The sequence below is a fragment of the Notolepis coatsorum genome (assembly GCF_963971535.1).
Source record: "Notolepis coatsorum genome assembly, chromosome: 13".
Taxonomy (NCBI): Eukaryota; Metazoa; Chordata; class Actinopteri; order Aulopiformes; family Paralepididae; genus Notolepis; species Notolepis coatsorum.
Window position 1 is genome coordinate 7,984,174 of NC_140177.1, and position 12,201 is coordinate 7,996,374.

Here is a 12,201-nt window from a genome sequence, read left to right on the forward strand (position 1 = left end):
ACTTCACAAGCCAATAAGAAAACGAACAATAGTGTATCCGTAAACGTAATTAGTTTGACACAGAGAATGCCAGCTGTAATAGTGTGTTTTGAATAACAGCAGAGCGGCACCGGTTTTTGTTTTGAAAATTGAGAGTCTTATCTACAGAGGACAGAAGGCACAGTTATGTGTGTATGTGGAGAGTGTCGTAAAGGGATCAGGGAAAGGGGTCAGGGAGAAGTTTGAACAGATGGAGAAAAATTTGACCAGAGGTCGAAAACATGCAATTAAAATTGATTAGTGGCGCACTTATAGCCTGTTAAAAGAGGAATCGCCCTAGTGTAAACACCTCACCACTCGTGTTCGTCTTAGCCGTCCATCCAGACCTCGTCACACAGTCAGCTCAACTTATTCCTCCCTCAGAATCTCTTACGGATATTCTAATCAAAAGCAAAAATGCTCACCTGTGTTTGTTTGTCGACACCGCCAGAATTTCTACGGGAGAGGTCCGGAGCTGGCCGTGTGAGGGGGCCCGGCAGGGCGGTCTACAGGTCAAGGGTCACCAAATGTTGTGGCTGATGGTTGTTTAACACAGCAGGAGACGATATTTCCAATTTTAACAAGTAGGTAATTTATTTAGGAAAAGAAGTTTTTAACAGCAAAAGCTATGGCTCAGTAGACGGTCACCACAGTTGAAGGAAAAACACTCTACCCCTCAATCCCTCTGCTTGTCCCCTAAATCCCCTCTCAGTCCTGCCCCCACATGACAGATATGATGACGTGTCATATCATGTCAGATATGACATGACGTACATTAAGATGACACGTAGATTTAACATCGGAGAGAGATAAAAACATTAAGAACATCGAAGAGAGATAAAGACATTAAGAAGAACATAGATTTAGATAAAAACATTAAGAACATCGAAGAGAGATAAACAAGATATGATGTACACACACGATATGATGTAAAACATTAAGAACATCGAAGAGAGATAAAGATTTAGTGAGATGTGTGTGTGTGTGTGTGTGTTTGTGTGTGTGTGTGTGTGTATGTGTGTGTGTGTCTGTGTGTGTGTGCGTCTGTGTACAGACGTGTGTGTATTGTATGTGTGTATTGTGTGTGTGTGTCTGTGTGTGTGCGTCTGTGTACAGACGTGTGTGTATTGTATGTGTGTATTGTGACACAGGGAATGTGTGTGTGTGTGTGTGTGTCGGTGTGTATGTCTGTGCGACTGTGTGTGTCTGTGTGTGTGTGTGTGTGTGTCTGTGTGACTGTGTGTGTCTGTGTGTCTGTGTGTGCTGTGTATGTGTGTGTCTGTGTGTCTGTGTGTGTGTGCTGTGTCTGTGTGTGTGTGCTGTGTGTGTGTGTGTCTGTGTGTCTGTGTGTGTGTGCTGTGTATGTATGAAAGAGAGAAAAGACACAAGATTAGAGCACACGATATGATGTACTGAAATGTCCATCTGCCTATCTTGAGGTTGTTTTAAGAACATCAGCCAGACTGTCGCCCTAGTGTCTTTGAGCCCTGCTAGTTGACCTATATTAAACTAGTCAAGACTAACCCCTTTCCTACCTCCACCCCCGTATACACATTTTCCACAACACTATCAATCATGAAAGAAGAGGCTCAGGACTCAATTACATCCTGTTTTAGATTTTGTATAAAGACTAAAAAACTATCAAACTAAAAAACTATAAAACTATAAAATGAAAGGTGCCCACCCCTTTCGTTCTCTCCTCCAACGTCTCTCACAGAGAGAAGAGTTGTACAACTGCTGCTTATATGTGAATAAAAGAAGCCACGCCAGTTCGCGTGTAGCTTTATGCCAAGCAAGCAGTGCAAAAATTTACCGTAGTGGCATGCAGTAATGCGCCTTTCATTTTCGCGGAAATAGGCTGTCTATTGCCATTCTCTTTGACAAACTCTAACCTTAACCAGCTCCTTAACAGCGCCTAAACTTAACCGTTCTAACCTTAACCAACTCCGAAACAATGCCTAACCTTAACCTTAACCATAGAAATTATATTGCCATTCTCTTTGACAAACTCTAACCTTAACCAGCTCCTTAACAGCGCCTAAACTTAACCGTTCTAACCTTAACCAACTCCGAAACAATGCCTAACCTTAATCGGCGAAAGAATACACGTTAAAAAAAAATCACGTTAAAAAATATTTTCGATGGGATTCGAACTCGCCAGCAAACAAGCCATAGGATCCACAGCCATGTGTCCTTGCCGATTGAGCTATTTGTTGGATACTGAATAAGGGGCGGTGACTTATATATATTGAGCTCCGCTCGTGTCGCATGCGCGGGCACCTCGCGCGAGCACGCCGGCGCACGCACGCACCTGAGCGAGCACGCCGCCGCCGGTGCACGCACGGTAGCATTTGTCTGAAAAGAAGGGCGCTTTACCGCACTAGCGTGCGGTGACGCATGCGGAAGCATTTTTGCACTGCTTGCTTGGCATTAACGTACAGGCCGCCAGTTCAGGCACAAGATAGAAACCATGCCTCTTGACCACATTATTGTCGCCCTAAACTGGGTTCTGTTAACAGTTCATACTTGCCTGGGTAAATAAAGGTTAAATAAATGTAAAAAAAAAAAATATTTTTCTTCTTTTTTTAAACCGATACCGATATTTTCTGATATCAAATGTTTATGCCAATATCGGCCGATAATATCGGTAGGTCGATAATATCGGACATCCCAAAAAAAAAGCCCTAGCTAAAGGGGTCAGTGGTCTTGTTTAACCTAAATAAATATAATGGAGGAAAAGGAAGTATGTTTGATTTTAAATAAAGTTCAGTATATAAATATAATAATTTGTAAAATAATACTGTAAATACTGGAGGATTTCCTTAGTTGCTGTCTCCCTCTGCTCCAGATCTACCTCCAACTTCCTATCAATCATGAAAGAAGAGGCTCAGGACTCAATTACATCCTGTTTTAGATTTTGTATAAAGATTAAAAAAAACTAGGGATGCTCGATATTGGCTTTTTTTACCGATACCGATATGCCGATATTGTCCAACTCTTAATTTCCAATACCGATATCAACCGATACCGATATATGCAGGGTTTCCCCCCCCAAAAAAACTGAATAATTTCAGGTAATTAACATTACATATCTCTTGTCATGTAATTAACACAACATTATGCATACTTTGACAATAAATAAAATAATAATTTGTTCTTACTTGCTTGCCTGGGTAAATAAAGGTTAAATAAATGTAAAAATAAAAAGAATAAAAAAGAATTAAAACCGATACCAATATTTTCCGATATCAAAGTTTTATGCCAATATCGGCCGATAATATCTGTAGGCCCATAATATCGGACATCCCTAAAAAAAACACATAGTGTGACAAATCTGTAATTACAGAAGAAATCAGAAAGTGGGCAAATACTTTTCATGCCACTGTAAATACTTTCTGTCTCCCTCTGTTCCAGATCCACCCAGTGACCTACTGATGATTAAAATAGAGGAGGTTCAGGACACGCTAGACCCACCCACGGATATGTCCACTGGGCTGAAGGAGGAACCCACAGACCACCAGGAGACCAGTATGTTACTTTCTTTTTCTTGTCTTTCTTTCTTTTTCTTAGACATCTTTTTAAGTCTCTAGATGTGAGGTTAAGAATTTACCCAAGTTTCAAGTTTCTTTAATAGTTGTCATACAGAAGTACAGAATACTTTTATACAAAATGCTTCTTACTGTTACGCTCCAGAGACTGTGCTAGACAAGATAAGTATGAAATAAAATAGTATAGCATGTAAAATAGAAGTAAAAATAGAGGTCACAGTGTTCAGTATAGACATATGTACAATGTTCGATGCAGAATAGAAGTAACTGAGTTACCATACAATATACAATATACTATGCAATGTACTAATATACAATACTATATAGTGCAGAGCAGAAATGGGATGAGGTACAATTTAGGTACAATTTACAGTAAGGTGTACGAGTTGTAGTGCAAATCCTTTACCAATAAATATAAAGTGTAAAGTGTGTTTAGGTGATCTAAAGTGGAGAGTGGGTGCTGCAGTGTGTTGTTTGTTTAAGTGAGTGTGTGCGTGTGGGTGTGTGTGCTGTGTGCATTTGATGGTTGTTGCATAGTGTTTATTGTTCGTTGAGCAGCCTGAAGCTTCTTCTGAGTCTTTCTGTAGTGTTGAGTAGTACATTAACAGTGGAAAAAAGGATTCTGGAGTTTCCAGCATTTTCTGTAATGATTTTAGAGAAGTAGTCTTTCCTTGCTAAGCGGATGGTTTTATTATAAGTAGTTAAAGCATCTTTGTATACATCACAGCTATGGTGGTTTTTGTTTTTCTCCATTTTCGCTCCGCTGCACGACATTTCCTTTTTTCTTTGTTGACCGTATTATAGTTCAACCAGGGCGAGGCTCTGGTTTTCTTCTTTTTCGTTTTTAGTGGGGCGACATAATTTAATACAGATGACAGTGCATTATTGAGATTTTCTACCATTTCATTTAGAGAGCTGTCATGATTGTGTGGTTCATGTAGTCTGATAAGATCAATGAACTTTGATTCAGCCTTGTCGTTTAGGAGCCTCTTTTGAACTATGATTTATTTTTTTGTTTTAGTAAGGGTTATTTGAGTATCAAAAAAATATACAGTGATAGTCGGAGAGAGGTAATTCAGTTATTGAGACATTTTTTATGCTTAGCCCAGTTGTTGTTATAACTAAGTCTAATGTATTCCCAAGCCTGTGAGTTGCATTTGTTATATGCTGTGTTAGGTCAAAGCTATCCAGTAGATTTTTTTGTTCTATAGTTTTGGAGTCTGTTTTCTTATTAAAATGGATGTTCAAGTCTCCATTTAGGATCACCTTATCATATCCGGTAACACATAGTGAAATCAGTTCAGAGAGCTCCTGTATAAATATTGGTGAGTGTCTCGGCGGGCGGTATATTGTGACGATAATGGTTGATTCTGTTTTGAGCTCAATGGCAAGATATTCCATCGACATGAACTCGCCTAGTTCTGTGATTCTAGAGTTTTGAGGAGAAAATTGCTGCAACCCCTCCCCCCCTTCTATTTTTTTCTGGGTATTTGAAGAAAATTATAGTCTGGTGGACAAGCCTCTATCATTATTGATGTAGCTGTGTCATTATTTAGCCATGTCTCTACTAGGCAGATGCAATCTAAGTTATTTTCTTTAATCAGATCATTTACTAAAAATGTTTTATTATTCAGTGATCTGACATTTAGGAGGGCTAATTTTATTTGTTGGACTTCTTTAGAGGAGGTCTGCTTTGGCTTTACCTTGATGGCCCTGAGGTTAATAGCAGGTAAACTCATTGATGGTGTATAGTTTTTACCATGCCATTGGCTGGTTATGATTACCGGTATGTTTTGAGAGATGGCATGGTAGTTGTACTATACTGTACTCAGGATGGGTTGATTTGATTGGCAGACTGTCCATCTCCTCTAGTGCATGATGATGACCTGATTTGATTAGCTCTTTCGGGGACATTAGATCAGACGAAATGGCTTTGTGTGATATGGGGGGGAGGGGAGGACGCCTTGTGCTGCTGCTGCACCTCGTGGCGAGATTATGTCCTTCGTGATTATCTCTCGTGCTGGTATGAGTTTGATATCCTTGGAGGCCATTAAGGCATGACTCATGTTTGCTGCCAGAAGCCTCGATCCTAAGTGATTTGGGAAGAAGCCATTTCTTTGAAAGCATTCTGGGTTATTCCAGAAAACATTGAAATTGTCAATGAATTTCAGGCTGTGTATAAGACTGGCAGACCCTAACCATGAATTAAAATTTAGGAGTCGACTAAAGGCTTCTTGTCCTCTGCGAAAGCATGCAATTGGTCCACTGATGGACACATCAGTGTCTATGTACACAGACTGATGTTTGTCTAGTGTGTTCATTAAACGTGTGAAATCCTCTTTCAATGTCTCTGTGCCCGTCTTCTTTCGCAGGATGTCAAACGATCCAGAGTGAATGACAATTTTTGTTATGCCCGGTCTGATGAGTGTTGGAAGTATTTCGGCCAGCTCTTTCACAGATGTGTTGTCTAGACATATATTTTCTGTGTTTGCCATTTCCACATACCTTGTTGTGGAATCTCCAATCAGTATGCAGTCTGTTTTCTGTGTGAGGTTAGCATTTTTCTTTCCAACAGTTCTGGGGCCGTTTGTTTTTGGATTAGGCCTAGTCTGCCGGTTCTTACCACAGTCCTGTGGCCTTGGTGAAGCCTCGCTAGCTGTACCACTAGCCTTCTCAATAGCCGCCATGTTAGCGCTAGTCTCGTACCTTCGGCGTTGGCTACCGCAACGTTCTCCTCGGCGCATGGTAGTCTCTTCGCTGTTAGCCGTTAGCTCAGTCTGGGTCGTGTTTGCTAGCCGCGTCGCTCGTGGCTCTTGTTTTCCTCGTCGTCTCATCGTTAGCGTGTGCTCCGATGTGCCGGCTGTTTGCTTCGCTAGCATTAGCGTGAGCTCCGGCATGCCAGCTGTTTGCTTCGCTAGTGTTAGCGTGAGCTCCGGTATTCCTGCTATTAGCGTCGTTAGCGTGAGCTCCGTTACGCTCGCTGTTTGCTTCGCTAGCGTCGTTATCCACGCTTCTAAGTCTCTTTGCTATGCGTGTTTCCGAGAGTAGGTTGAAACTATTTCCTGGCGGTACCGGGGGCGAGGTAATAGTCGTGTTCCTGGTTCGTTTATTTCTCCTTTTATCCTTGACGGTGGTCCACTGCTTTGGTCTAGCTCCTTGCTTGTGCCAAGGACCATCTTTTGGGTGGTGCTGTTCTGTAGCTAGTCAATGAGTCGCTCATCCTGTTGGATTTGGTGCAGGATAGAAACTCGAGCCTCCAGCTCTACAATCCTCTTACTCATCCTCAGGCAGTTAGTACATTCTGTGGGAGAGCCGAGTCCCGGCATCTTCCCTTATTTCTTGTCTTTTCAGGTTAGGCTAAACTGAAGCTAAGCTAGGTACTTAGCTGGTGATGGTGGGTCTTGTTTTCTTTCAGCCGGGGTCTTTATGAAGTATTCTCGCCTTTCATAAATATCCTCGCCTTCAGCAGTGCCCGACATAGTCCTTTGTGTGTAGCTGATAAGACGGAGACTTCTTCATCTCGCTGGTCCTCCCACGGAGAGATCTCGCTACTCGTCCTTTCGGCGAAGTACTGCGGTCATAAATCTAAATAAATAAATTCACAGTTCTGGTGAAGTACCATAGGAACTGGGAGTTAACGTACAGAGTATTTAGAGTTGAAAGGGCTATAATAAATCATTAAGGTAGCGATAGGCAGAAAAACACGGAGCGACAGTAAAAAGCAGCTTGCATAGCAGAAGCAGGAAGTATTTATATATATATATATATATATACAGTACATGTTTGTGTGTGCGCGAACTGCAGGAGGTGGTCAGAAGCGTGCAACTAGAAGCGTGCAACTACTATTATATTACTACTATATTAATACAGTCTATTCCACTATATAGGTGCTATAGTTTGGCATCTAACCTACTATCTAATAATAGTGACAAAATCAAGTAAGACAAATTCACACATTGTCATTATTATTATTATTATTATTTATCCTATGAACGTTCCGACGGCCCATCTGCAGGCACTGCACATCGCAACACAGTATTATTATAATTATTTAATTCATATAATGTCTGTAGAATCAACGTTATTATAGTAACGTTATTGTAAATTCTCCAACTACAAGGCTCTTTTTCTTCCCATCAGCCCGTAAAGGTGTAAGTGGAGCTATAGATGGGATGTGCTCGTTGAATAACAATGATGGAAGGGGTCTGGAATGCTCAATTGCTTTGGAATGTATTTTTATTTTTATTGAAATGGGATGGCACAGCTCGTTTTAAATGATGAATAACAATGACGGCGAATTGCTTTGGAATGCTGAAATGTATGTATCCCAAATTAACGTCCAGGCGGCCCGTCTGCGGGCAGTCAGCGTCTGTCGGCGTCGCTCTGTTATTGTCCCTCAACCAATACATAGGTTGAATGCCATATTTTGTCGTATTTATTACAGTATTATTATAATGATTTAATTCAGAAGATGTCTGTAGAATCAACGTTATTATACTGTACACATGAGGCGTTAAGAACACACGCGACTACAACTACAAGCCTCAGTCAATAAGCATCATGAGTATTCGCGCTGCGTAATCATCAGCGGGATGCCATGCACGTAGCACGGTCAAAAGCCTACAAGGTTTTGATACCCCCATGATCCCCCTCTGGAATGTTGAATTTAAATGCAAATGCAAGCAATTGTGTGATGCCGACAGACTGCTGTAAATGTGCGGTCAGTTTTAAGAGGTTAAAACATTAGTGTAAGATGAATAGATCTGGAGGCCAGGGCTACATTTAAATCTTTTTTTAATAATAATTCAACCTGCTTTATTGTAATATACAACTTGAGAAAACTGATTCGATCTGCTGCGTACTAGAGGGTCTTGCAGCTCAATAACCATTTGTAGGCAGTTATGGTGTTATTATGAGTTTTAATAAAATCATGGAACATAATTGTTTGTCCATGTACTGTTATTCAGCAGTAGGCTATTATGAGAACATTTTATTTGTTAGATTGGACATTTTGATTAATTATATCAAGCGGGGAACTGAGAAATTTGGTACTATTGATGAATGAAGTTATTTCAGAACTATTGAGTAACGGACAAATGAATGAATGAATGACACAAAATGCAATGGATATAATAATAATAATAATAATAATAATTCAAGGACCTGAAGTCGCTGACAATAGGCAGAGAAACATAGTAAAACAAAGAAGCAAAAAAGGAACATAAGACCACGGGGGAAACAGGGGAAAGCAGCATGAGATAACACAGAAACATAGAGCGACAGTAACAAACATCAATCAGGTTGGAGGGGGGTGGGGAGAGGTTGAAGGCTAGGGAGAACAGGTGGGATTTGAAGGTGGAGAGTGTGGGGGAGTCTGATGGACTGAGGGAGGGAATTCCAGAGTCGTGGTGCAGTGCGAGAGAAGGCCCAATCACCAAAGTTATGCCATATTGTGTGTGTGTCCGCTCCTCTGTTAAAACCCTCTGAAGTCTAGCCGATTATGCTCCTATTCACTATTTTTTATATATGAAACTACAGGTTCATACCTTCAAAATAAGCCATCAATTGTAAAATTCGAGCCGATAGTTTTTAATCAATGTCCTATGAAACATTCTGGTACAATCCTTACCAATTTGCAGCAGCAGGGTCTGAAAGAATTCAGTGAATTCAGCTAAATGAAAAGAGAACTACACTCCTTCCCAGAATGCAATGTAATGTCAATGTCACTAGACCAATTCACACCTGGAACAAAGGCCCAGTTTATAGTCTTTTGTTATTCCAATGACTGGGCCCAGGCAGGCCTACAGTGACAACACTTTGATTTGATGCCATGCACACACGTTCGATATATAGAGGTGAATACATTAGACATATAACACATTAGATATAGAGAGAGAGAGGGAGAGAAAGAGAGAGAGAGAGCCGTAGCTGATGATGTCACACCAGGATTGGTCAACACAGAAACGGGAGCAGCCCCGATGGATAAAGCTATATAAAGAAATGAATAGCCAAATAAATGTGAAGTTATCTTTGAACCTCTGTTGTCAAGCCTCGTCAATATAACCCCCCCCCCCATCTTTCCTCACTAATGGAACTGTGCCGCAGAGTGACATTAGAACGTTAGCTTAGTGGCTAACGTGAGTTAGCTTAGCAGCTAACGTTAGCCCCGTTGCTGCGCTAAAGCAAGTCTCCTCTCAGCCTCCTTAGCCAAATTGAAATGCCAAAACTATTATGGCAAGGTCCGTGAACAAGTGGAGAAAAACTCAGTACAATTAAACACTATGCAACGACCACTGCAAACGTCGAGTGAATCGTCAAGTAGCGTTAACGTCATTGCTACTGCTGTGACTAGCTGCTCTGTCTACCGGTCACAAGGTATGAAGGTATAGTCAAAATCCATACCGTTTATACCGTATACCGTTTATACCATCCACCCCTAGTCTGTAGTAAGAAACATGAGCATCACGTTTTGTTCAATGTTGCTTCCAAATAAAAAGAGAAAATGCCTTTAATTTGTATTTAGTTTAAACTCTGGATTATTCAAAAGTAGTCATGGATTATGTGGTTATTTTGTAGACAAATGTTTCATCCAATTTACAGAACATACTATATCGTGATATATATTGTTACAGATATATGAAATGTCCCATAGCGTGATGTAATATTTTATCCATAAGCTGACACTTAAGCTGTCATAACCTGAGACTAAAGGGGCTTTAGTCCTGGACTAAATTAAACTGACCTTAACCAGAGCCATGATGTAACCACTCCTGCTCCAGAAACTGTTGACTAACTGGTGCTTGAAACAAAGTGGTTTAAGTCTAGAACTGTAGACGACTCTGGACTACACTGTTCTTAAACTATAAAACCAAGATGCATACCATTATAAACCTCTTACATAGAAACTAAAGCTGAATAAAATAACCAATTATCTTTCTCTCCTTCCTCTGACACTCTTCTCCATCACTATCTCCATCCAGATAGCTGTCCTGTCAGGCCTGGGAAGAAACCAAGAGGCTTGGATGGAAGAAAAGGTCTCTGCTGTGACCAGTGTGGAAAAAACTTCAGTTCAAAGAGCAATCTCAATAAACACCAGCTCATTCACACAAGAGAGAAGCCTTACTCCTGTTACCAGTGTGGACAGGGCTTTACTCTTCAACATAAACTGCAAACGCACCAGAGAATTCACACAGGAGAGAAGCCCTACTCCTGTGACCAGTGTGGAAAAAGCTTAAGTTCAAAGAGCAGTCTCATTAGACACCAACGCATTCACACAGGAGAGAAGCCCTACTCCTGTGACCAGTGTGGGAAGAGCTTTAGTCACAGAAATCATCTGCAATCACACCAGAGAATTCACACAGGAGAGAAGTCCTACTCCTGTGACCAGTGTGGGAAGAGCTTTATTCGGCTAGATAATCTGCAATCACACCAGAGAATTCACACAGGAGAGAAGCCCTACTCCTGTGACCAGTGTGGGAAGAGCTTTACCCTGCAACATAGTCTGCAAACGCACCAGAGAATTCACACAGGAGAGAAGCCCTACTCCTGTGGCCAGTGTGGGAAGAGCTTTAGTCGGCTAGATCATCTGCAATCACACCAGAGAATTCACACAGGAGATAAGCCCTACTCCTGTGACCAGTGTGGACAGGGCTTTACTACGCAACAGAATCTGCAAAGGCACCTGAGAATTCACACAGGATGGAAGCCCTACTTTTGCGACCAGTGTGGACAGGGCTTTACTACGCAACAGAGTCTGCAAAGGCACCTGAGAATTCACACAGGAGAGAAGCCCTACTCCTGTGGCCAGTGTGGACAGGGCTTTACTACGCAACAGAATCTGCAAACGCACCTGAGAATTCACACAGGAGAGAAGCCCTACTTTTGCGACCAGTGTGGAAAGAGCTTTCGTCATCTGATTAGTCTGCAATCGCACCAGAGAAATCACACCAGAGAATTCACACAGGATGGAAGCCTCCTTCTGTGACCAGTGTGGGAAGAGCTTTAGGACAAGTACACATCTTCTGATTCATCAGCAAATCCATACAGCAGAGAAGCCACATCATTGTGGTCTGTGTGAGAAGAGATTCAGTAAATTAGAATATTCGAGAAAACATGCCAAAATCCACTTGGGAGAAAAGATTCAGTGAAATGTCAAATGGTTCGCTACTTCTTGCCCACATTTTCTCCAACATGGCTTCTGTGTTGGCATGTAATTGCCCTGTATTTCTGGTGTTATAAAGAATTCTATTGTGTTTTTCCACCCAAACTCCCTCCATATCCTTGATCCTGTGGTTGATTGTTGTATCTTACATGTGTTATACCATTCTTCCTCTGTTATCTGTTTCTAATTCCTTCTCCCACTTTTCTTTTATATACAAGGTTGTAATTTCCTTGATGTCCATTATTGCCCGATATAGTGCTGATATAACCCTCCCCTTCCTTCCTTCATATGTTATCTGCACATTCTTAGAGTAGAGAAACCTGCTGTAGCCAGTGTTGGAAGAGTTCCACTCATAAAATGATATCTATATAAAGATAATCTCTTTATAGATCTGTCAAAAGAGTTTGATACAAGTGCTTCACGGCAGTACAAATAGATATATAAAATTAGCATAACATAGACGCAAAGCAATGC

The 12,201-nt window shown here is 41.2% G+C and overlaps 1 protein-coding gene across 2 annotated transcripts in view; it reads left to right on the forward strand.

Annotated features, from left to right (window-relative positions):
• Window positions 1–11,675, forward strand: part of LOC311238763 (uncharacterized protein) — a 51,721-nt gene extending 40,046 nt beyond the window's left edge. Inside the window, exons 1-2 of one of the 2 annotated variants that reach the window (XM_084326945.1) lie at window positions 3,439–3,546; window positions 10,547–11,675. In XM_084326945.1, coding sequence (XP_084183071.1) covers window positions 3,453–3,546; window positions 10,547–11,550 — 1,098 coding nt within the window. In that variant the 5' untranslated portion in view covers window positions 3,439–3,452 and the 3' untranslated portion in view covers window positions 11,551–11,675. Of the gene's footprint in view, window positions 1–3,438; window positions 3,547–10,546 lie in introns of those variants that run through there. The other variant, XM_084326944.1, reaches the window with a different exon arrangement.
• Window positions 11,676–12,201: the final 526 nt, after the last annotated feature.